Source organism: Muntiacus reevesi, chromosome 4 (assembly GCF_963930625.1).
Source record: "Muntiacus reevesi chromosome 4, mMunRee1.1, whole genome shotgun sequence".
NCBI classification, from domain to species: domain Eukaryota; kingdom Metazoa; phylum Chordata; class Mammalia; order Artiodactyla; family Cervidae; genus Muntiacus; species Muntiacus reevesi.
In genome coordinates, this window is record NC_089252.1 from 22348415 (window position 1) to 22375309 (window position 26895).

The 26895-nt window shown below is 38.1% G+C and overlaps 1 protein-coding gene across 6 annotated transcripts in view; it reads left to right on the forward strand.

Annotated features, from left to right (window-relative positions):
- The window catches only part of NOL4 (nucleolar protein 4), a 451497-nt gene extending 425827 nt beyond the window's left edge, over window positions 1–25670 (forward strand). For all 6 annotated transcript variants that reach the window (XM_065935126.1, XM_065935125.1, XM_065935127.1 and 3 more), the window contains one exon: window positions 25477–25670. In XM_065935126.1, coding sequence (XP_065791198.1) covers window positions 25477–25670 — 194 coding nt within the window. The remainder of the gene's footprint in view (window positions 1–25476) is intronic.
- The last annotated feature ends 1225 nt before the right edge of the window (window positions 25671–26895 follow it).

Genomic DNA, 26895 nt, shown 5'->3' on the forward strand with positions numbered 1-26895 from the left:
GATCACAATAAACTGTGGAAAATTCTTCAAAAGATGGGAATACCAGACCACCTGACCTGCCTTTTGAGAAACCTGTATGCAGGTCAGGAAGCAACAGTTAGAACAGGACATGGAACAACAGACTGGTTCCAAATAGGAAAAGGAGTACATCAAGGCTGTATATTGTCACCCTGCTTATTTAACTTATATGCAGAGTACATCAGGAGAAACGCTGGGCTGCATGAAGCACAAGCTGGAATCAAGATTGCCAGGAGAAATATCAATAACCTCAGATATGCAGATGACACCACCCTTATGGCAGAAAGTGAAGAGGAACTGAAGAGCCTCTTGATGAAAGTGAAAGAGGAGAGTGAAAAAGTTGGCTTAAAGCTCAACATTCAGAAAACTAAGATCATGGCATCCGGTCCCATCACTTCATGGCAAATAGATGGGGAAACAGTGGCTGACTTTATTTTTCTGGGCTCCAAAATCACTGCAGATGGTGACTGCACCCATGAAATAAAAAGACGCTTACTCCTTGGAAGAAAAGTTGTGACCAACATAGACAGCATATTAAAAAGCAGAGACATTACTTTGCCAACAAAGGCTATGGTTTTTCTAGTAGTCATGTATGGATTTGAGAGTTGGACCATAAACAAGGGTGAGTGGTGGAGAATTGATGCTTTTGAACTGTGGTGTTGGAGAAGATGCTTGAGAGTCCCTTGGATAACAAGGAGATCCAACCAGTCCATCCTAAAGGAAATCAGTCCTGAATGTTCATTGGTAGGACTGTTGAAGCTGAAACTCCAATACTTTGTCCACCTGATGTGAAGAACTGACTCATTGGAAAACACCCTGATGCTGGGAAAGATTGAAAGTGAGAGGAGAAGGGGATGACAGAGGATGAGATGATTGGACGGCATCACCGACTCAATGGACACAAATTTGAGTAAACTCTGGGAGTTGGTGATGGACAGGGAGGCCTGGAGTGCTGCAGTCCATGGGGTCGCAAAGAGTCAAGACACAACTGAGCAACTGAACTGACTGAACTCTGAGACTAGGTAAAGGAGAGTGCCCTAAATTGGGTGGCCCTATCCAGTCAAATTAAGACATGAATAGGGCAAAATGGCTAAGAAAGAGCAAGTTCCTTTTGCCTAAGGGCTTGAACTGGGATTTTGGTCTTTTCTTGCTTTTAGATTCAAACTGAAGTATCTTGGGTCAAAAATCTATTCTTCAGTCATGAGCATGACAATTTTTGGACTGGAACTTACCACAAGCATTCCAGGTCTTTAACTTGCTCACTGCAAGGAGGTTGGACTTTACAGCCTCCCCAGTCAAGTGGACCAGTTCCATACGTCATATATATTTCTCTCTTACACACACACACACACACCCTGTTGGTTCTTTTTTCTAGAGAAAGTTGATTAATACAAAGTCACAACAACTAGAATAAATTCTTAGACTTTAACATAAATAATCCCTGAATCTTTCATTATCACAGAGGAGTTAAGGCAGGGGTAGGGTCCCAGTTAAGAAAAACATGTTATTGGACCACTTAAGACTAAAAATTTCATTTTCCTTGCTCCCACAGTCTGGCAAATAAAGAAAAGTGGTCTTTTTTTTCAGTAGCATTGGGAATTATAGAGAAGGTAAATGATTTGCCTAAATTCACACAACTAGACGTTTTCTGCATTAGGATTTGAACCCAGGTTTTTCACTTGTTAATTTAATGATCTTATCACTGTATGCTGTGTCTTTTTTCCTTTTCCTAATGTCTGTAGGTGAGATTTTATCATTTGAAGAAACATGTGTCCAAGTCCAAGTTTATTGGTATTTTTTACTATTTACCTGAGTTATCAGTACTTTTAATAGAGGTAGAATTTCCATCTAATTTACTCCTTTCAAAAGTCTTCAATTAGTTCTTAAAATAGATTTAATAAGAACATATAAAAAGACATTTTATAACACATTTAAGGTTTTTTGTTCCCTTGAAAATAGAACAAAATAAAAGTATAAAGGAATAAACCAAATGCCTAGTCTTTCTGAGACCATTCTCAAGGTTTTCATCTTATCACAGCCTCTTGTTTATTATGCATGTGTGCTAAGTTGCTTCTGGCTCTTTGCAACACTGTGGACTATAGCCCACCAGGCTCCTCTGTCCATGGGATTTTTGAGGCAAGAATATTGGAGTTGGTTGTCATTCCCTCACCCAGGGAATCTTCCCAACCACGATACTTCTTACTAATCTTTGGAAATTGCTAGAAACTTAAAAGAGTATCAGTGGTCACAAAAAACAGAACTGAATATTTCAAGCAGTTGTGATATTTCTGACCCCATGAGGTCTCTGAAAAATAATAAATAAAATAATAAATTTTAAAAAGCTATTTGCTTTTTTTCTGATTTTAGAGATTGCTTCCCATGCCTACTATATATGTGCTCAGTTACTTCAGTCATGTCCAATTCTTTGTGATCCCATGAACTGTAAGCCCTCTAAGTTTATATGATGCCTTAAACAACTAACTGGCCTTCACAGTGATATATATATTGCTTTTGTGTTTTCTCAGCTATCTACAGAATATATATCACAGAAACTTTCTACATGCTTTATAGATAAATACCTTGTTCTTTGATAGCCTAATATTGACAATAAATGTTTACTAAGTAGGTAAGAGTATGTTGATGTCAAGAGGAGTTCGGTACTTAAAGTATGATCATATTAGGCACACAGCTATACCCAAATAAGTTGAAAATACCTTCAGTTTGATAGGGACTTCAGAGGGGACAAATAGTTCCCAGTGAACTATAGCATCAGATCTTCTCTTAATCAAAGGCATAAATTCCCTGAAGATGGAGTGACCCCAGTCCTTTTATTAACACCTCATGTCTTATTCTCTTATAGTCTTTTTTAGGGACAGATTCTTAGTTAGATGCATAAATATAATATAGTTCTATGATAGAAAAGACCCATACAAAACAATCTTGGAGAACTGTTTTAAAGGAAATTTTTACGAGTGTGTGTATATACACTAGTAAGTCAAAATTTGACTTTACAACAAAGGCTTTGGAACATTAACTATTTATAACCTAATGATAATGGGAACATTTCATCAGAAATTCACAATTATCTAGAAGCTATGAACCCCAATGTCATAACCTCAAAATTAATATATAACAAAAGGAAAATTACAAGAGGAAATTGATATATCTATAATTACAGGCTTAGACCTTTAACACTCTTCTCTCAAACTAATGTATAGAAAAGAAAAATCCTTTGGATTTGACAAAGTAAACTTTAATATGGCTATATCTAAATCCTGCCATAGCTATATAATAATACACATTCTCTCAGACATACTGACACTTTAAACAAGTGGTGACAACTAAAGAATTATTAATATACTGATAGCATTTTGTTCAGAAATATAATTAATGAGGATGAAAACACTAAACACTGAATTATGTGATGGAATTAGGTGGTATTTTTACACATACAGTAGAAAAAATAGAAAATTTATGAGGCATTCATTTAACCCAAGAAATTATAAACAGATCAGAGAAAATGTGGCATACAGATGAAAATGGGGAAATTAAATGGAAAAGAAAGATGCAGTAGAAAAGATCAACATGAAGAAGGAAATGGCAACCCACTCCAGTATTCTTGCCTGGAGAATCCCATGGACCGAGGATGGTGGGCTACAGTCCATGGGGTCGCAGAGTCGGATACAACTGAGCGACTTCACTTTCACTTTCAACCCTCAGCTGAGACTTTCAGCTCTTGTGTTTGCTATTAATTGTTTTCTTGAGTTCTCAAAGACCTGTGATCATATTTTTTTTTAAGTTGCCTGTTTTCTAATTGCATCATTTTACACACTGTTGTCTAATAATATGTGGTATTTAGAATGCCTTCTTAATTATTTTGAGCAGCCATTGCCTGTATTTTCTTAGCACCTCCTTGGTTTTCTAAAGTGAACTCATCTGACAGGGAAATGCAGCTTTTTGTTTGCCCTCTCTGCATACTGGACCGTCTGAGTCAGTGTTCTAACTAATCCCTGATGGTCTCTGAGCTACTGTTCTACCAGACTCAGTGCTTCAGGAATTTTTTTGGTAGAATTGGTTCTATTAGACTCTTGGTGTCACCTTTGTTATCTTAAAAGCTGGTCCCTTCGCTGAGGCTCTTAATTTTTTGAAAACTTGATGCTATTTCAGATGAAAAAAATTGGCAAGGCTATTTAAAAAATTGAGGTAAGCCATTTAAGAAATTGAAAAGTAATCGCAAACAACATTGGGTAGTTGTGACTTTCAGTTCTGTATCAGTTGAATTTTTGTGCTCTTTCCCCTGTGTATGTGGTGGTTCTGTTTTTCTCCAGTAATACTTTTTATTTAAAAAAAAAAAAGATCAACAAAATCCAAAGCAGAATCTTTGAAAGGATTTTTCAAATATCTGCAAGATGAACTAAGAGAAAAGAAGCATAAAAAATAAAGATTTTCAAATTATAATATTTATAATTTTATGTAAGTATTATTGAAAATTTGGAGTACAAGACTTTCTTTTACAAAAATGTAATTGGCCAATATTGACTCAAAAAGGAATAGATATTCTAAATGATTGAGTCAGTATTATAAAAAAAAAATCTATCCATTAAATTGAGATTGCAGAAGGTTTTACAAATGAGTTTTATCAAAACTTCAAGGACAAGAAAATCTTCATTTTACACAAGCAAATCTAAAGGAGCGGGGAAAAAATGGAAAATACCCCAGCACAGGATGCTACTGTAATCCTCTCATGAAGAATAATAGTAGAAAAACAAATTATATTCCAGTCACTTATGAATATAAATATAATTAATTACCATGTTGAACCTAATTGTGTACATATGCTATAACCGAGGCCCTATGTTGGGTGCACCATAGACTTTAGCTAATTTAGCCAAGATGCTGAAAAATAATATTAACATTGTTCAACATTTAATAACAAAGTATGAAAATATACAAAAAAGATCTTAATGACCCAGATAACCAGAATGGTGTGATTACTCACCTAGTACCAAGACATCCTAGAAGGTAAAGTCAAGCGGGCCTTAGGAAGCATCACTGTGAACAAAGCTAATGGAGGTGTTGAAATTCCAGTTGAGCTATTTCAAATCCTAAAAGATGATTCTGTGAAAGTGCTGCACTGAATATCCCAGCAAATTTGGAAAAGTCAGCAGTGGCCACAGGACTGGAAAATGTCAGTTTTCATTCCAATCCCAAAGAAAGGCAATGCCAAAGAATGTTCAAACTACCACACAATTGCACTCATCTCACACACTACAAAGTAATGCTCAAAATTCTCCAAGCAAGGCTTCAACAGTACATGAACTGAGAACTTCCAGATGTACAAGCTGGATTTAGAAAAGGCAGAGGAACCAGAGATCAAATTGCCAACATCCATTGGATCATAGAAAAAGCAAGAGAGTTCTAGAAAAACATCTACTTCTGCTTCATTGACTATGCTAAATCCTTTGTGTGGATCACAAAATAACTGTGGAAAATTCTTTGATAGGTCAGATGGTCTGGTATTCCCTTCTCCTGAGAAATCTGTATGCAGGTCAAGGAGCAATAGTTAGAACCAAACATGGAACAATGGATGGTTCCAAATTGGGAAAGGAGTACATCAAGACTGTATATTGTCACCTTGCTTATTTAACATATATGCAGAGTACATCATGTGAAATGCCGGGATGTACAAGCTGGAATCAAAATTGCCAGGAGAAATATCAATAACCTCAGGTATGCCACGCTTATGGCACAAAGTGAAGAGGAACTGAGGAGCTTCTTAATGAAAGTGAAAGAGGAGAGTGAAAAAGCTACCTTAAAACTCAATATTCAAAAAGTGAAGATCACGGCATCCAGTGCCATCATTTCATGGGAAATAGATGAGGAAACAATGGAAACAGTGACAGACTTTATTTGCTTGGACTCCAAAATCACTGCAGATGGTGACTGCACCATGAAATTAAAAGATGCTTGCTCCCTGGAAGAAAAGCTATGACCAACCTAGACAGCATATTAAAAGGCAGAGACATTACTTTGCCAACAAAGGTCTGTCTAGTCAAAGCTATGATTTTTCCAGTAGTTATGTATGGATGTGAGAGTTGGACTATAAAGAAAGCTGAGTGCCAAAGAATGGATGTTTTTGAACTGTGGTGTTGGAGAAGACTCTGGAGAGTCCGTTGGACTGCAAGGAATTCCAAGCAGTCCATCCTAAAGGAAATCAGTTCTGAATATTCATTGGAAGGACTGATGCTGAAGCTAAAGCTAATACTCTGGACAACTGATGGGAAAAACTGACTCATTGAAAAAGACCCTGATGCTGGGAAATATTGAAGACAGGAGGAGAAGAGGAAGACAGAGCATAAGATGGTTGGATGGCATCACCAACTCAATGGACATGAGCCTGAGCAAGTTCTAGGAGTGATGAACAGGAAGGTCCACATGCTGCAGTCGATGGGGTCACAAAGAGTCAGACACAACTGAGTGACTGAACTGAACTGATGAAAAGATTTTAAATAAAATACCTGTATTAAACACTTGATCAAAATATAAAATGAACTTGCAGCCAATGTAAGTTTTCAAGTGGCTCCATTAAGCAAGCCAGAAAAATCACTTCACTTACTGGTGATGTATTTATTAAGTTGTGTTGGATTGTACCAGCTGAAGAAATGTATCCACAGAAAATAAACTTCTTTGACCATTAGTAGTATACAAGAAAATTCTTTATGGAGTAGTAGAAATTGAGATATTCACCCCAAAACAATGAATTTCACCTTTTTCTCAAGTGCACTTGAAACATTCTTCAGGATAGGTCACATCCTGAGCCATAAATCTAGCCTTGGTAAATCTAAAAAATCTGAAATCCTTTCAAGCATCTTTTCTGATCACAATGGGGTAAGATTAGATGTCTACTACAGGAAAAAAATACTGTTAAAAATACAAACATATGGAAGCTAAACAACACACTTCTGAATAACCAACAAATCGCAGAAGAAATCAAAACAGAAATCAAAATATGCATAGAAACAAGTTAAAATGAAAACATGCCAACCCCAAAACTATGGAATTCAGTAAAAACAGTGCTAAGGGGAAGGTTCATAGCAATACAAGCTTACCTCAAGAAAGAAGAGAAAAATCAAATAAATAACCGAATTTTACACCTAAAGCAACTAGAAAAAGAAGAAATGAAGAACCCCAGGGTTAGTAGAAGGAAATAAATCATAAAATTTAGGGAAAACAAACAAAGGAGACTGTAGCAAAAATCAACAAAACTAAAAGCTGGTTCTTTGAGAAGATAAATAAAATAGACAAACCATTACACAGACTCATCAAGAAAAAAAGGGAGAAGAATCAAATGATCCAAATTTGAAATGACAATGGAGAAATCACAACAGACAACACTGAAACACAAAGGATCATAAGAGACTACTATCAGCAACTATATGACAATAAAATGGACAACTTAGAAAAAAATGGATACTTAGAAAAGTATAATCTTCCAAAACTGAACCAGGAAGAAATATAAAAACTTAAGAGACCCATCAAAAGCATGGAAATCAAAACTATAATAAAAAAATCTTTCAACAAAGAAAAGACCAGGACCAGATGGCTTCACAGCTGAATTCTACCAAAAACTTAGAGAAGAGCTAACACCTATCCTACTCAAACTCTTCCAGAAAATTGCAGAGGAAGGTAAACTGCCAAACTCATTCTATGAGGCCACCATCACCCTAATACCAAAACCAGACAAAGATGCCACGAAAAAAAGAAAACTGCAGGCCAATATCAGTGATGAACATAGATGCAAAAATCCTCAATAAAATTCTAGCAAACAGAATCCAACAACATATTAAAAAGATCATACATCATGACCAAGTGAGTTTTATCCTAGGGATGCAAGGATTCCTCAATATTTTCAAATCAATCAATGTAATACACCACATTAACAAATTGAAAGATAAAACCATATGATTATCTCAATAGATGCAGAGAAAACCTTTGACAAAATTCAACATCCATTTATGATAAAAACCCTCCAGAAAGCAGGCTTAGAAGGAAAATACCTTGATATAATAAAAACCATATTTGATAAATCCACCACAAACATTATCCTCAATGGTGAAAAATTGAAAGCATTTCCCCTAACCTCAGGAACAAGAGAGGAATCCCCACTCTCACCACTACTATTCAACATAGTTTTGGAAGTTTTAGCCACAGCAGTCAGAGAAGAAAAAGAAATAAACGGAATCCAGATTGGAAAAGAAGAAATAAAACTCTCACTGTTAGTAGAAGACATGATCCTCTACATAGAAAACCCTAAAGACACCACCAGAAAATTACTAGAGGTAATCAATGAATATAGTAAAGTTGCAGGGTATAAAATTAATACACAGAAATCCCTTGCATTCCTATACACTAACAATGTGAAAACAGAAAGAGAAATTAAGGAAACAATTCCATTCACCATTGTGATGAAAAGAATAAAATACTTAGGAATAAATCTACCTAAAGAAACAAAAGACCTATATATAGAAAACTATAAAATACTGATGAAAGAAATCAAAGATGACACATAGATGGAGAAATATACCATGCTCATGGATTGGAAGAATCAGTATAGTGAAAATGAGTATAATAGCCAAAGCACTCTATAGATTCAGTGCAATCCATATCATGCTACCAATGGTAATTTTCACAGAACTAGAACAAATAATTTCACAATTTGTATGGAAATACAAAAAAATCTTGAATAGCCAAAGCAATCTTTAGAAGAAGAATGGAACTGGAAGAATCAACCTGCCTGACTTCAGACTATACTACAAAGCTATAGTCATCAAAACAGTATGGTACTGGCACAGACAGAAATATAGATCACTGGAACAAAATAGAAAGCCCAGAGATAAATCCATGCATCTATGGGCACCTTATCTTTGACAAAGGAGGCAAGAATATACAATGGAGAAAAGACAATCTCTTTAACAAGTGGTGCTGGGAAAACTGGCCAACCACCTGTAAAAGAATGAAACTAGAACACTTTCTAATATCATACACAAAAATAAACTGAGAATGCATTAAAGATCTAAATGTAAGACCAGAAACTATAACACTCCTAGAGGAAAACATAGGCAAAACACCCTCTGACATAAATCACAGCAGGATCCTCTATGACCCACCTCCCAGAGTAATGGAAATAATAGCAAAAATAAACAAATGGGATCTAATTAAACTTAAAAGCTTTTGCACAACGAAGGAAACTATAAGAAAGGTGAAAAGACAGCCTTCAGATGGGAGAAAATAATAGCAAATGAAGCAACTGACAAAGAATTAATCTCAAAAAATACATAAGCAGTTCATACAGTATAATACCAGAAAAATAAACAATCCAATCAAAAAATGGGCCAAAGAACTAAACAGATATTTCTCTAAAGAAGACACACAGATGACTAACAAACACATGAAAAGATGCTCCGCATTACTCATTATCAGAGAAATGCAAATCAAACCCACAGTGAGGTACTACCTCACACCAGTCAGAATGGCTACTGTCAAAAAGCCTAGACAATAAATGCTGGAGAAGGTGTGGAGAAAAGGTACCCTCTTACACTGTTGGTGGGAATGCAAACTAGTATAGCCACTATGGAGAACAGTGTGGAGATTCCTTAAAAAACTGAAAATAGAACTGCCATATGAGCCAGCAATCCCACTACTTGGAATACACACCGAGGAAACCAGATCTGAAAGAGACACCTGTATCCCAATGTTCATCGCAGCGCTGTTTACAATGGGTAGGACATGGAAGCAACCTAGATGTCCATTGGCAGACGAATGGATAAGAAAGCTGTGGTACATATACACAATGAAATATTACTCAGCTGTTAAAAAGAATGCATTTGAATCAGTTCAATGAGGTGGATTAGACTGGAGTCTATTATACAGAGTGAAGTAAGTCAGAAAGAAAAACACCAATATAGTATATTAATGCATATATTTGGAATTTAGAAAGATGTTAACAGTGACCCTATATGCAAGATAGCAAAAGAGTTTTCATAGTGGTTTTTTTTTTTTTGAACTGAGATCAAATAGGTATGTCTATGAGTTATTTCATTTAGCAAAATGCCCTCAAGATACTTTCATGTTATCACAAATGGCAAGATTTCTTTCTCCTTTTATGGCTAAGTGATGTGAGTATACATATAAATGTTATATAAAAACATTACTGTTACTGTTCAATCACTAATTCATGTCCAACTCTGTGACACCATAAACTGTAGCATGCCAGACTTCCCTGTCATTCACCATTTACAAGACTTTGCTCAAACTCATGTCCACTGAGACAGTGATGCCATCCAACTATCCCATCCTCTGTTACCCCTTCTACTCCAGCTCTCAATCTTTCCCAGAATCAAGGTCTTTTCCAAAGAGTCAGATCTTTGCATCAGGTAGCCAAAATATTGAAGCTTCAGCTTCAGCATCAGTCTTTCCAATGAATATTCAAGACTGATTTCTTTTAGGATTGACTAGTTTGATCTCCTTGCTGTTCAAGGGACTCTCAAAAGTCTTCGCCAACACCACAGTTCAAAAGCATCAATTCTCCGCCACTCACCCTTGTTTATGGTCCATCTCTCACATCCATACGTGACAACTGAAATAACCATAGTTTTGACTACACGGACCTTTGTCAGCAAAGTGATGTCTCTTCTTTTTAATATGTTGTCTAGATTTGTCATAAACTGTCTTCCAAGGAGCAAGTGTCTTAATTCTGTGGCTGCAGCCACAATCTGCAGTGATTTTGGAGCCCAAGAAAATAAAGTCTGTCACTATTTCCACTTTTTCTCCATCTATTTGTCATGAAGTAATGAGACCAGATGCCATGATCTTATTTTCTTGAATGTTGAGTTTTAAGCCAGCTTTTCACTATCCTTTTCACCCTCATCAAGAGACTGTTTAGTTCCTCTTTCTGCCACTAGGGTGGTGTCATCTACACATCTGAGTTTGTCAGTATATCTCCCAGAAATCTTGATTCCAGCTGTGATTAATCCAGTCTGGCATTTTGCATGATGTACTCTTCATGTAAGTTAAATAAGCAGGGTGACAATATACAGTCTTGACATACTCCTTTCCCAATTTTGAACCAGTCCGTTGTTCCATGTCTGGTTCTAACTGTTGCTTCTTGACCTGCATACAGGTTTTAGGAGGCAGTTCAGGTGGACTGGCATTCCCATCTCTTTAAGAATTTTTCACAGATTGTTGTTATTCACACAGTCAAAGGCTTTAGTGTAGTCAGTGAAGCAGGAGGAGTTGTTTTTTCTGTAATTCCCTTGCTTTTTCTATGATCTAACAGATGTTGGCAATTTAATCTCTGACTCCTCTGTCTTTCCTAAATCCAGTTTGTACTGGTTCTGCATTTACCTGCTGCTGAAGCCTAGCTTGCAGTATTTTGAACATTACTTTGCTAGCATGTGAAATGAGCGCAATTGTACAGTAGTTTGAACAGCCTTTGGCACTGCCCTTCTTTGAGATTGGAATGAAATCTAACTTTTCCAGTCTTGTGGCCACTGCTGAGTTTTCCAAATTTTCTGACATAATGAGTACAGTACTGTTAACAGCATCATATTTTAGGATTTGAAATAGCTCAGCTGGAACTCTTATCACCTCTACTTGCTTTTATCATAGTAATGCTTTCTAAGGCCCCAGTTGACTTCATCCTCCAAATGTCTGGCTCTAGGTGAGTAACCACACCATTATGGTTATCTGGGTCATTAAGACCTTTTTGTACAGTTCTATGTGTTCTTGCCACCTCTCCTCAATCTTTTCTGCTTTAGGTTCTTGCCATTTCTGTCCTTTATTGTGCCGATCTTTGCATGAAATGTTCCCTTGGTATCTCTAACTTTCTTGAAGAGATCTGTAGTATTTCCCACTCTATTGTTTTCATCTATTTCTTTGCATTGTTCACTTAAGAAGGTTCTCTTATCTCTCCTTGCTATTCTTAGGAACTCTGCATTTAATTGGGTATATATTTCTCTTACTCTTTTGCTTTTCATCTCTCTACTTTTCTCAGTTATTGTATATAAACATTACATTTTACTTCTTCTTGACCTACCCATCTATCAATGGACACTTGCTTCCATATCTTGGCTATTGTAAATAATGCTGGAGTGAACTTGGTGCTGCAGGTATCTTCTCAAGTTAGTGTTTTCATTTCGTTTGGATAAATACCAAGGGGTGGAATTGTTGGATAATATGGTAGACAGGTATGCAAACGTGTCTAATTCAGGATATAACATAAAAATGTGCTATTAGCAATTGTGTATTTTACTGTTATGCTTTCAAATAAAGACTCTCTTGTTCAAAACAAAAAAAAAATGCTCATATGGCCATATCTAAATGACTTGCTTGATTTAGGGTGGCAGTAGAAAAGCCATACAATTTAGGGAGATTAGAGAAAAATGGCTAAAGTCTCTTGGGTCCCAATGTGGTCCTTCCCATAGTTTCTGTTCACTGCTCTGGGAAGATGGTGAGGGAGACTTTATATGTATATGTGTGTGTCCCCTGGAGAAGGAAATGACGACCCACTCCAGTACTCTTGCCTGTAAAATCCCATGGACAGACAAGCCTGGTAGGCTCCAGTACATAGCGTCACAAAGAGCCAGACATGACTGAGCGACTTTACTGTATATGTTTGTGTGTGTGTGTGTGTGTATATACACTTTACACTTATAAATGTGTATATAAAATCTTTACATTAAGTTTATTTACAATTTGGGGTTAATTTCTTCTGTATAGCAAAATGATTCAGTTATATATGTGTGCATACATTTTCTTATTCTTTTCCATTCTGACTTAGAATATTGAATTCCAGTGCTATACAATAAGACCTTGTTGCTTATCCATCCTGTATATAATAGTTTGCCTGTGCTAATCCCAAACTCACATTCCTTCCCCTCCCCTAGCCTCTTCACTAGGCAACCACAAATCTCTTCTATATCTGAGTCTGTTTTTGTTTTGTAGATATATTGATTTGTATCAAATTTTAGACTCCACATATAAGTGACATATGGTATTTGTCTTTCTCTTTCTGACATACTTTTGCTTAATATGATAATCTATAGGTCCATCCATATTGTTGCAAATGGCATTATTTCATTTTGATGGCTGAATACTCCATTATACACTCACATGTGTGCTTACACATCACACACACACATATTTATATGAATGTTGATGGACATTTAGGTGGCTTGGCTGTTGTAAATAACACTGTCATGAACATAGGGGTGCATGTATCTTTTCAAATTATATTTTTTTCTGGATATATGCCCAGAAGTGGGATTGCTAGATAATATGGCAACTCTAGTTTTCTGAGGAACCTCCATACTGTTTTCCACAGTAGCTGAACCAGTTTACATCTGCACCAACAGTATAGGAGGGTTTCATTTTCTTCACACCCTTTCCAGTATTTGTCATTTGTAGACTCTTTTTCCCTTATATTTGTAACTGGAGGATAATTGCTTTGCAATGTTGTATTGGTTTCTGCCATACAACGTGAATCAGCCATAGGTATGTTTAATGTCCCCTCCCTCCCACACCCCCTATCCCACTCATGTAGGATATCAAAGAGCACCAGGTTGAGCTCCCTTCATCATACAGCAAATTACCACTGACAATATTTTACATACAGTAATGTGTATGTTTCAGTGCTACTCTCTCAATTTGTCCCACGTCCTCCTACCCACACAATATCCACAAGTCTGTTCTTTGTAAGTCTGCACCTCTATTGTTGTCCTGCAAATAGGCTCATCAATACCATTTCCCTAGATTCCATGTGATCAATATTGAGTGCAGCACTTTCATAGCATCATCTTTCAGGATTTGAAATAGCTCAACTGGACTTCCATAACCTCCACTAGCTTTGTTCAAAGTGATGCTTCCTAAGGCCCACTTGACTTCACATTCCAGGATGTCTGGTTCTAAGTGAGTGATCACACCATCATAATTATCTGGGTCATGAAGATCTGTTTTGCCACTTCTTCTTAATATCTTCTGCTTCTGTTAGGTCCATACCATTTCTGTCCCATCTTTGCATGAAATGAGCCCATCTTTGCATGAAATGTTCCCTTGGTATCTCTGATTTTCTTAAAGAGATCTCTACTCTTTCCCATTCTATTGTTTTCCTCTATTTCTTTGCATTGATTGCTGAGGAAGGCTTTCTTATCTCTCCTTGCTATTCTTTGGAACTCTGCATTCAAATGGGACTATCTTTCCTTTTCCCCTTTGCTTTTCATTTCTCTTCTTTTCACAGCTATTTGTAAGGCCTCCTCAGACAGCCATTTTGCTTTTTTGCATTTCTTTTTCTTGGGGATGGTCTTAATCCCTGTCTCCTGTACAGTGTCACAAACCTCCATCCATAGTTCTTCAGGCACTCTGTCTATTGGATCTAGTTCCTTAAATCTATCTCTCACTTCCACTGTATAGTCATAAGGGATTTGATTTAGGTCATACCTGAATGGTCTAGTGGTTTTCCCCACTTTCTTCAATTTAAGTCTGCATTTGGCAATAAGGAGTTCATGATCTGAGCCACAGTCACCTCCCAGTCTTGTATCTGCTGACTGTATAGAGCTTCTCCATCTTTGGCTGCAAAGAATATAATCAATCTGAATTTGGTGTTGACCATCTGGTGATGTACATGTGTAGAGTCTTCTCTTGTGTTGTTGGAAGAGGGGGTTTGTTCTCTTGGCAGAACTCTATTAGCCTTTGCCCTGCTTCATTCTGTAATCCAAGGCCAAATTTGCCTGTTACTTCATGTGTTTCTTGACTTCCTACTTTTGCATTCTAGTCCTCTATAACAAAAAGGACATCTTTTTGGGGTGTTAGTTCTAGAAGGTTTTATAGGTCTTCACAGAATGGTTCAACTGCAGCTTCTTCAGCACTACTGATCAGGGCATAGACTTGGATTACCATGACATTGAATGGTTTGCCTTGGAAACAAACAGATCATTCTGTCGTTTTTGAGATTGCATCCAAGTACTGCATTTCAGACTCTTTTGTTGACTATGATTTGTTGTTGACTATGACACTCATCTCACATGCTAGTAAAGTAATGCTCAAAATTCTGCAATCCAGGCTTCAGCAGTATGTGAACCATGAACTTCCAGATGTTCAAGCTGGTTTTATAAAAGGCAGAAGAACCAGAGATCAAATTACCAACACCCACTGGATCATTGAAAAAGCACAAGAGTTCCAGAGAAACATCTATTTCTGCTTTATTGACTATGCCAAAGCCTTTGACTGTGTGCATCACAATAAGCTGTGGAAAATTGTGAGAGAGTTGGGAATCCCAGACCACCTGACCTGCCTCTTGAGAAACCTATATGCAGGTCAGGAAGCAACAGTTAGAACTGGACATGGACCAACAGACTGGTTCCAAATAGGAAAAGAAGTATGTCAAGGCTGTATATTGTCACCCTGCTTATTTAACTTATATGCAGAGTACATCATGAGAAATGCTGGACTGGAGGAAGCACAAGCTGGAATCAAGATTGCCAGGAGAAATATCAATAACCTCAGATATGCAGATGACACCACCCTTATGGCAGAAATTGAAGAAGAACTAAAGAGCCTCTTGATGAAAGTGAAAGAGGAGAGTGAAAAAGTTGGCTTAAAGCTCAACATTCAGAAAACTAAGATCATGGCAAATGATCTTCTCATCACTTCATGGCAAATAGATGGGGAAACGGTGGAAATAGTGGCTGACTTTGTTTTTTAGGGTTTGAAAATCACTGCAGATGGTGATTGCACTCTTGAAATTAAAAGATGCTTGCTCCTTGGAAGGAGAGTCATGACCAACCTAGATAGCATATTAAAAAGCAGAGACACTACTTTGCCAACAAAGGTCCATCTAGTCAGGCTATGGTTTTTCCAGTTCTCATGAATGAATGTGAGAGTTGTACTGTGAAGAGAGCTGAGCGCCGAAGAATTGATGCCTTTGAACTGTGGTGTTTGAGAAGATGCTTGAGAGTCCCTTGAACTGCAAGGAGATCCAACCAGTCCATCCTAAAGGAGATCAGTCCTGGGTATTCATTGGAAGGACTGATGTTGAAGCTGAAACTCCAATACTTTGGTCACCTGATGTGAAGAACTGACTCATTTGAAAAGATCCTGATGCTGGGAAAGATTGAAGGGAGAGGAGAAGGGGAAGACAGAGGATGAGATGGTTGGATGGCATCACGAACTCAGTGGACATGGGTTTAGGTAGACTCCAGCAGTTGGTGATGGACAAGGAGGCCTGATGGTCTGCGGTTCATGAGGTCACACAGAGTCAGACATGACTGAGCGACTGGACTGAACTGATGTGCTCAATTGTGTACTACTCTTTGTAGCCCCATGGACTATATAGCCCACCATGCTCCTCTGTCCATGGCAGTTTCCAGGCAAGAATACTGGAATGGGGTGCCATTTCCTACTCCAGGGAATCTTCCTAACCCAGGGATCAAACCCGCATCTCTTGCAATCTCATGCATTAGCAGGCAGATTCTTTACCTGCCACCTGGGAAGCCCCATTTCTCAATTCCATATATATGCTTTAATATATGATATTTGTTTTTCTTTTTCTGACTTACTTCACTCTGTACAACAAGCTCTAAGTTCCTCCATCTCACTAGAGGTGACTCAAATTTCTTCCTTTTCATGGCTGAGTAATATTCCATTTATATATGTACCCCAACTTCTTTAACCACTCATCTGTCCAAGGACATGTAGGTTGCTTCCCTGTTCTAGCTACTCTAAGCAGTGCTGCAATGAACATTGGGGTACATTTTATTTTGAATTATGGCTTTCTCAGTGTATAAGCCCAGCAGTGGGATTACTGGGTCATGTGGTAGTTTTATTCCTAGTTATTTAAGAAATATTCATACTGTTCTCCATAGTGGCTAAATCAATACACTTTCCCACCAATAGTGCAAGAGAGTTCCATTTTCTCCACACCATCTCCACCATTTATTTTCTGTAGATTTTCTGGTGATGGCCATCTGACCAGTGTGAGGTGATACCTCATTGTAGTATCGATGTGCCTTTCTCTAATGATGAGTCATATTTAGCATTTTTATGTGTTTATTTGCCATCTGTATATCTTCTTTGGAGGAATGTCTATTTAAATCTTCTGCTTATTTTTTGATTGGGTTATTTGTTTTTCCAATATTAAACTGTATGAGCTGCTTATATATTTTAGAGATTAATCCTGTGTCAGTTGCTTCATTTGCATTTTTTCTCCCATTCTGAGGGTTCTTTTTTCATCTTGTTTATTGTTTCCTTTTTGTGTAAAAGCTTTTAATTTTAATTAGATCTCATTTGTTTTTGTTTTTATTTCCATTACTCTAGGAGGTGGGTCAAAGAGGATTTGCTGCAATCTATATCAAAATGTATGCTGCCTACATTTTCCTCTAAGAGTTTTTTTTTTTCTATAATTTATTTTTTTCCATCTATTTTTATTAGTTGGAGGCTAATTACTTTACAATATTGTAGTGGTTTTTGCCATACATTGACATGAATCAGCCATGGATTTACATGTGTTCCCCATCCTGAACCCCCCTCCCACCTTCCACCCCATCCCATTCCTCTGGGTCATTTTATAATTCCTGGTCTTACATTTAAGTCTTTAATTCATTTCCATTTTGAGTTTATTTTTGTGTATGTTGGTTAGGCAGTGTTCTAATTTCATTCTTTTACACATAGCTGTCCAGTTTTCCCAGCACCACTTATTAAAAGAGACAGTCTCTTCTCCAATGTATATTCTTGCCTTCTTTGTCAAAGATAAACCCATGCACCTGTGGGCACCTTATCTCTGGGTTTTCTATGCTGTTCCACTGGTTTATTTTTATATTTTTGTGCAAATACTATACTATCTTTAGGACTGTGACTTTGTAGTACAGTCTGAAGTCAAGTTGATTCCTCCAGTTCCAGTTTTGCTTTTCAAGGTCGCTTTTGCTATTCAGGGTCTTTCGTGTTTCCATGCAGATTCTGAAAGTTTTTGTTCCAGTTGTGTGAAAAATCCCACTGGGAATTTGATAGGGATTGCATTGAATCTGGAATATTGCCTTGGGTAGTATAGTCATTTTCACAATATTGATTCTTCTAACCTAAGAACGGGGCTTCTCTGAAATCTCAGTTGGTAAAGAATCTGCCTGAAATGCAGGTGACCCCGGTTTGATTCCTGGGTTGGGAAGATCTGCTGGAGAAGGGATAGGCTACCCACTCCAGTATTCTTGGGCTTCCCTTGTGGCTCAGCTGTTAAAGAATCTGCCTGCAATGTAGGAGACCTGGATTCCATCCGTAGATTGGGAAGATCCCTTGGAGAAGAGCAAGGCTACCCACTCCAGTATCCTGGCCTAGAGAATTGCATGGCCTGCATAATCCCTGGGATTGCAAAGAGTTCATGTAGGTCCCTCTAGTCAAAGCTATGGTTTTTCCAGTAGTCATGTATGGCTGTGAGAGTTGGACTATGAGAAAGCTCAGCCCCAAAAAACTGATACTCTTGAACTGTGGTGTTGGAGAAGACTCTTGAGAGTCCTTGGACTGCAAGGAGATCCAATCAGTCCATCCTAAAGAAAATCAGTCCTAAATATTCATTGGAAGGACTGATGCTGAAACTCCAATACTTTGGGCACCTGATGTGAAGAGCTGACTCATTTGAAAAGACCCTGATGCTGGGGAAGATTGAAGTCAGGAAGAGAAGGGGATGACAGAGAATGAGATGGTTGGATGGCATCACCAACTGTATGGACGTGAGTTTGAGTAAGCTCCAGGAGTTGGTGATGGACAGGGAAGCCTGGCATGCTGCAGTCCCTGGAGCTGCAAAGAGTTGGACACAATTGAGTGAACTGAACTGAATCTAAGAACATGATATATCTCATCTGTTTATATCATCTTTGATTTCTTGCATGAGTGTCTTGTAGTTTTTGTATATAGGTCTTTTGTCTCCTTAAGTGTGTTTGTTCCTATGTATTTAATTCTTTTGGTTGCTATGGTAAATGGAATTGATTCCTTAATTTCTCTGATTTTTCATTGTTAGTAAAGCTCAGTTGGTAAATCATCTGCTTGCAATGCAGGAGACCCAGGTTTGATTCCTGGGTCAGGATGGTCCCCTGGAGAAGGAAATGGCAGCCCACTCCAGTATTCTTGCCTGCAGATACCCATGGACAGAGGAGCCTGACAGGCTACAGTCCATGGGATCACAAGAGTCGGACATGACTTAGCAACTTATCCACCACCAGTATGTAGGAATGCAAGGGATTTCTGTGTACTGATTTTGTATCCTGCAACTTTACTAAATTCACTGATTAGCTCTAGTAGTTTTTGGATAGTACCTTTAGGGACTTTTATGTATAATTTCATGCTGTCTTCAGACAACAAGAGATTTACATCTTTTTTTCCAATCTAGATTCCTTTTATTTCTTCTCTGATTGCCATGACTAGGATTTCAAAACTATGTTGAGTAACATTGGTAAGAGTGAGTACCCTTGTCTTGTTCCTGATCTTAGAAGAAATGTAAAATTTTTCAAGATGGTCTTTCTGACTGGTATGAGGTGGTATCTCATTGAAGTCTGGATTTGCATTTCTCTAGTAATTAGAGGCCTTACAAATAGCTGTGAAAAGAAGAAAAACAAAAAGCAAGAGAAAAGGAAAAATATTCCCATTTGAATGCAGAGTTCCAAAGAATAGCCAGGTGAGATAAGAAAGCCTTCCTCAGCAATCAGTGCAAAGAAATAGAGGAAAACAACAGAATGAGAAAGACTAGAGATCTCTTCTAGAAAATTAGAGATACCAAGGGAACATTTCATGCAAAGATGGGTTTGATAAAGGAAAGAAATGGTATGGACCTAATAGGAGCAGAAAATATTAGGAAGAGATGGCAAGAATATATAGAAGAACTGTACAAAAAAGATCTTCATGACCCAGATAATCACGATGGTGTGATCACTCACCTAGGGCCAAACATCCTGGAATGTGAAGTCAAGTGGACTTTAGAAAGCATCACTTCAAGCAAAGCTAGTGGAGGTGATGGAATTCCAGTTGAGCTGTTTCAAATCCTAAAAGATTATTATGTGAAAGTTCTGCACTCAATATGCCAGCAAATTTGGAAAACTCAGCAGTGGCTACAGAACTGGATAACATCAGTTTTCATTCCACTCCCAAAGAAAGGCAATGCCAACGAATGCTCAAACTACTGCACAATTGCACTCATCTCACACGCTAGTAAAGTAATGCTCAAAATTCTGCAATCCAGGCTTCAGCAGTATGTGAACCATGAACTTCCAGATGTTCAAGCTGGTTTTATAAAAGGCAGAAGAACCAGAGATCAAATTACCAACACCCACTGGATCATCGAAAAAGCAAGAGAGTTCCAGAAAAACCTCTATTTCTGCTTTATTGACTATGCCAAAGCCTTTGACTGTGTGGATCACAATAAGTTGTGGAAAATTCTGAGAGAGATGGAATTCCCAGACCACCTGACCTGCCTCTTGAGAAACCTATATGCAGGTCAGGAAGCAACAGTTAGAACTGGACATGGACCAACAGACTGGTTCCAAATAGGAAAAGAAGTATGTCAAGGCTGTATATTGTCACCCTGCTTATTTAACTTATATGCAGAGTACATCATGAGAAATGCTGGACTGGAGGAAGCACAAGCTGGAATCAAGATTGCCAGGAGAAATATCAATAACCTCAGATATGCAGATGACACCACCCTTATGGCAGAAATTGAAGAAGAACTAAAGAGCCTCTTGATGAAAGTGAAAGAGGAGAGTGAAAAAGTTGGCTTAAAGCTCAACATTCAGAAAACTAAGATCATGGCAAATGATCTTCTCATCACTTCATGGCAAATAGATGGGGAAACGGTGGAAATAGTGGCTGACTTTGTTTTTTAGGGTTTGAAAATCACTGCAGATGGTGATTGCACTCTTGAAATTAAAAGATGCTTGCTCCTTGGAAGGAGAGTCATGACCAACCTAGATAGCATATTAAAAAGCAGAGACATTACCTTGCCAGCAAAGGTCCATCTAGTCAAGACGGTGTTAGTCAAGAGCAAACTCTGGGAAGTGGTGAAGGATGGGGAAGCCTGGCATGCTGCAGTCCATGGGATCATAAAGAGTTGGACATGACTGAGCAATTGAACAACAACAAACTTTTCAGAATGAACGTTAAGCTCTGCATCATTTGGGTTAAAATACTACATACAGTTGACCTTTAACAGTATGGGATTTGAACTGTGTGCATCCTCTTACACAGTTGTTTTTTTTTCCCCCAATATCAAATACTACAGTCCTACACTATTTGCAGGGCTTCCCAGGTGGCGCTAGTAGTAAGGAAACCACCTGCCAATCCATAAGGCATAAGAGACATGGATTTAATCCCTGGGTCAGAATGATCCCCTGGAGCGGGGCATGGCAACCCACTCCAGTGTTCTTGCTGAAGAATCCCATGGACAGAGGAGCCTGGTGGGCTCAGTCCACAGGGTCACAAAGAGTCGGACACTACACTGAAGTGACTTATCATGCATGTACGCACATTATTTGCAGTTAATTGACTCCACACAGGCAGAGCAGCCAGAGACACAGAAGGCACATTTGAAGTTCCATGGAGATTTTCAACCATGGCACAGGGTGGGCACCCTTAACCCCCATGTGTTCAAGGGTCAGTTGCACTACACTGCTGTATTTAAAGCGGATAACCAACAAGGACCTACTGTATCGCACGTGGAACTCTGCTCAATGTTATGTGGCAGCCTGGGTGGGAGGGGAGTTTGGGAAAGAATAGACACATATATACGTATGACTGAGTCCTTAAGCTCTTCACATGAAACTGTCACAGCATTGTTAATTGGTTATTCAAAATAAAAGTTTTTTTTTAATGAATAAAAAATAACAATAGGAAAAAAAGTGTTATGAACTGCAAAAAGAAAATTGGCGTTGAACATTTCCTAAATGTATGCCTTAACATTTGATATTCAAATTATTTTCTCTTGAAGCATCTAGTGGGACATTTTCCTTTCTCATTTTCTTATTAACTGCTTCTGCTTTTCTAGAAGCACACTTTTCAGTGGCCTTGTCTGTAATTTGATCAGGTCACCAAAATGTTTTCGACTTCTTTAAATTCAGTATCTTCATAAATTTTTAAATTTTGCTTTACACTCGACATGCATTCTAACTACATGATATTGTTTGGGTTAAGCCAAACCACTCAAGTATGACATTGACTCAATGAGGCAGAAATGAATATTAGTGAAAAATGGGGAAGGGCTGTTTGAGTAGTCACTAAATAATTTATTCATTTGTGAATATTTTCTTTCTTTTTTTTTTTGCTTCACTAACCAACCTCATAAGGTTGAAGATTTTAATAATCAACAGTCACATAAAGAATTCCTTGTACTTTTGATTTATATTCTCAGTCCTAATCCTGTAGATCCGAAAAAACCAAAGATAATGAAATCAACATTCTTCCAAAATGAAAAGTAGAGCTGTGAATGGCTTCTCAATTGCTGAGCCATCTAGAGTTTGCCAGTGTCACTAATGATCTGAAAGAAAACGAAAGCCATGTTGCAGTTTGTGAGAGCAGACCTTTGAGCCAGAGGTGCGGAGTTATCCATAAACTGCAATATTAGAATGAAATCACAACCTCCCTCACCCCAAAAGGAACTGAAGCCCTTGCCCCACCCTTTCTTAATTCCAGTTTGAGATGTCAGTCAGCATCTTGGCAGCGAAATCACAAAATGTTACACCTTCTTATAAAATAACGACAGTCAGTCAGTTGGATACTGGGTATCTACATAACTGGGAGGAAAATCCGTTTAATTTTCTTCCATAAAGATTTGTACTAGGCAGAGAACAGACTTGTGGTTGCCAGTGGGGAGGATGAATTGGGAGTTTAGGATTAGCAGATGCAAACTGTTATGTATAGAATGAATAGACAACAAGGTCCCACTATATAGCACAGGAAACTATATTAAATATCCTGTGATAAGCCATAATGGAAAAGAATGTGAAAAATATGTGTATGTATGTACATACTTATGAAAGTCTTAGTTGCGTAGTCGTGTCCAACTCTTTGCGACCTCTTGGACTGTCGCCCGCCAGGCTCCCCTATCCATGGAATTCTCCAGGCAATAACAGTGGAGTGGGTAGCCATTGCCTTCTCCAGGGGATCTTCCAGATCCAGGAATCAACCCCAGGTCTTCAGGTAGATTCCTTACCATCTGACCCACCAGGGAAAACCTAATATATGTAACCGAATCACTTTACGGTGCAACAGAAATGAAAGTATGGTAGATCAACTATACTTTAAATAAATATTTGTACTAGGATTCTCGAATGTAAAGGAAAAAGTAAAATTTAAAGCTGATTAATTCAGAGACCCAAACTCCTCTTATGTCATGATGCTTTCTTAATCCACTAAGAATTTCCCAAACAGTAGCTGTTAATGATTTGCTTGTTCAGTATTCCTGTTTGCAAGCATGGCATCCCTGCCTCTCCCTTTTAGCTGTTCTATCTGTGTCATGATTCTGTGAACAGGAGAACAAATGGCAGTCAACTCCCACTAAAAAATCAAAGCTTTGAAAGGCCATGGCAGAAGTGGAGAGACGTTTCTCTCAGATGTCAGAGTTCTTGAGTGCCTCTCTTGTCTCTGTCCTAATTAAATTCCCAGTGAAGCTACTCGCCTCTTATGCGACATTTGCCTCCTGGCTGACAGAAGTCCTTTTCTCCCTTTGGGAGAGAGGGTGGAAGAGGATGGATCTTGACTTGTCTTCATTATGCCTCAGAGAACTAGAAGGATGAAATAACACCTCTCATTTTAGTTTAGGAAATGAATCTTACTATCTGAAAAATTATAATATGGTTAGGAAAAAATTCTGTTAAAATACTTTCAAGTTCTAGAATCACTACAGTTTTGGAGCATGCCTTTACTTATGTGCTTAAGAATATTTTTCAAGGATTTTAAGTTTATTACTGTAAATTTAATAATTACAATAATTGCTTGATGAAAGGTAAGAATATAAAAATGAACTCCTAGGTATATGTGTGTGCTCTCAGTTGCTCACTCACGTCTGACTCTTTGCAGCCCCATGAAGTTGTAACCCACCAGGCTCTGCTGTCCATGGAATTTTCCAGGCAAGAATAATAATCATATAAAACACAAATAATTGAAGAGTTTTAAATCACTATTTTTCAGTAAAAATTTCTAAAATGTCATCAAAAAGTTGATTTATATCATTCAGTTCAGTCGCTCAGTTGTGTCCAACTCTCTGCGACCCCATGGACTGCAGCACTCCAGGCTTCCCTGGCCATCACCAACTCCCGGGACTTGCTCAAACTCATGTCCATCCAGTCGGTGATACGAGCATATGATTATTTTATGCAAATAAATACTGGAGTTTTTATTGGAGTATGATTGCTTTACACTGTTGTTAGTTTCTGCTGGACAACAAAGGGAATCAACTACACGTATACATATCTCTCCCTCCCCCTTCCCACTCCCACCTTTCTAGGTCATCACAGAGCACTTGGCTGAGCCCCTTTTGTTAAACAACAGCTTCCCACCAGCTATTTGTTTTACACATGGTAGTGTACATATGTCTGTGCTACTCTCTCAATTCATCCCACTCTCCCCTTCAGGTATTTAACAATACCTAAAGTAGCATTCCAAGTCTTGTTTATGCTAATCATATATATAAAATACACTTCTAAAGCGATGTACTTCTCAACTTCAGTGTAGTCAACCTGGCATACAAAGCATTGACCTGAAACAAACAAACAAAAATACCCAACTCATATCCCTGTTGTGCCACTTATCAGTTATCGACCTCTAAACATATCCTTGAACTCCTGGGGCCCTCACTTTCCTCTGTTCTAGGTTGTCAAGTTTGTAATCTGGGGTCATTAGCCTCATCACGTAGGCTCTGCTCACTTCTGAATTGGTCAGGTCCACATGCTTTGTCAACAAATGTAGCAAATAAAAAGTGTTCATGATTTCCATCATTTTCCACTAGTCTAGAGAAATTCCTATGCGTTAAAGATGGATTTAATATGTACTTTTTGGAAAACTTAAATATTAAGGTCTTCAGTGTCTTTCTGCAGTAAGAAGCAACCACCAGAGTGGTTGGACCAGAGTCTAAAAAAACCTAACTGTTCTTTTCCCATCATGTCACTTGTCTATCTTTCTGCTGCTACTCCTACATCACTTCAGTCATGTCCGACTCTGTGCAACCCCATAGATGGCAGCCCACCAGGCTCCTCTGTCCCTGGGATTCTCCAGGCAAGCTATCTTTCTGAGAGCAGGTGTATTTATTTGATTAAGGGTATCAGTAGCTTCTCATGAAAGAATAGCTGAGTTAAATCAACTAATTTATTTTGTGCTCATGTTCAAGATACTAGGAAGAAACTTCTTTGTGTCTCATCTGTGCTGATTGTTTTCCAGGACCCACTGATCTCAGCATGAAGAGGCAGTTGGCAACCAGCTCAGGATCATCTAGCAGTTCAAGCTCCAGACCTCAGCTGAGTCCAACTGAAATCAACGCAGTGAGACAGCTGGTTGCGGGATATCGAGAATCCGCCGCATTTTTACTGCGTTCCGCAGATGAACTGGAAAATCTTATTTTACAACAGAACTGAGTCCGACAACGATCCTCTTCACTGAGGTCTAAATTTGCAGTTTCCACTAATGACATTTGATTTCCCAGCAGAGATGCGTCTGGTCTTAACTGCACAGTCTTAAGAGAAATACTTCCATTATGCCACATTTTCCTTGATCCGTAAAGTGATGTGTTTCGGTGCTTCAAAGGAACCCTGGCCTCTGAAGTACTTGAGATACGTTAATGTGTCCAGCCTACTGCTTTTTGTTTCGGTGTGCCCGCAAAAATATCTGGGGCAAAAAAAAAAAAAAAAGAGGCTGTGTATTCCTAACTCAAGGATAAAACAGAAGAAGCTTGTGGTATAAAAAATAGTTCAAAGTCCAGCTGAAATATTAGTGGAATTTGCTTCTGACTTACTGGACTGAAAGCTGCAGTATCTGGAAAAAAAATAAATAAATAAAAGCCAAAATTTCTTGTTGCTACAGGATATAGCAATGAAAAGGATCTTGTATTTTAAAAAAAAAAATGTAATTTTTATAAAAAGAAAACTTGTTTTTCATTCAGAATTGTCATTTTTACTTTGGTAACTTTTTCATAGGTCCTAAAAGAAAACTGTTTTGAGAAACTACTGTAAGTACCTTTTCCACATCCCTTTGCCTTCTCCTCTTTCCAAATTCTTTCTACAAAAATAACACTTGATGCTGGGGGAAAAAAAAAAAAAAAAGATACCCTTACCTATGTTCTTTAAATCGTCACATCAGGAACTACTTCCAAGAGAAGCTTGCATTTCTGCACTCATGCTGCTCTCAAGCATTCCACTCAGCACTGCAGCTTTACCATAGCGGTTTCACCACAGAATTTTTTTAATATTCAAAAGAGACATATCATTGAAAAAAAAAAATCACACCTTGATTTCTTACAGCTGCTCTCCCCGGATTGCCGCTGCTGTCTTACAGGCATCCTTCTAGCAGCCATTGGATGTTGATGACTGAATGTTAAAGAGGTTGCAAGTGACAATCTGAAAATTTGCACTCTTGTGTGTTGCTTTCTTTTCTCTTTCAGGAATAGTTTCCAAAAAGAGACATTACCTCTCCTGAAACGATTTGTATAATTTACACTTGTAGGTAAAAATGATGTAAAGAACTCTCAGTGGATACAGCCGCAACTTACAATGAACTGTCCCCTCCTCCTCTCTCCCATACTTGACCCTTCTTATTTTATAGTGTTGTATACACATGAATGGTGTTCTCTTTGTGCACTGAGGC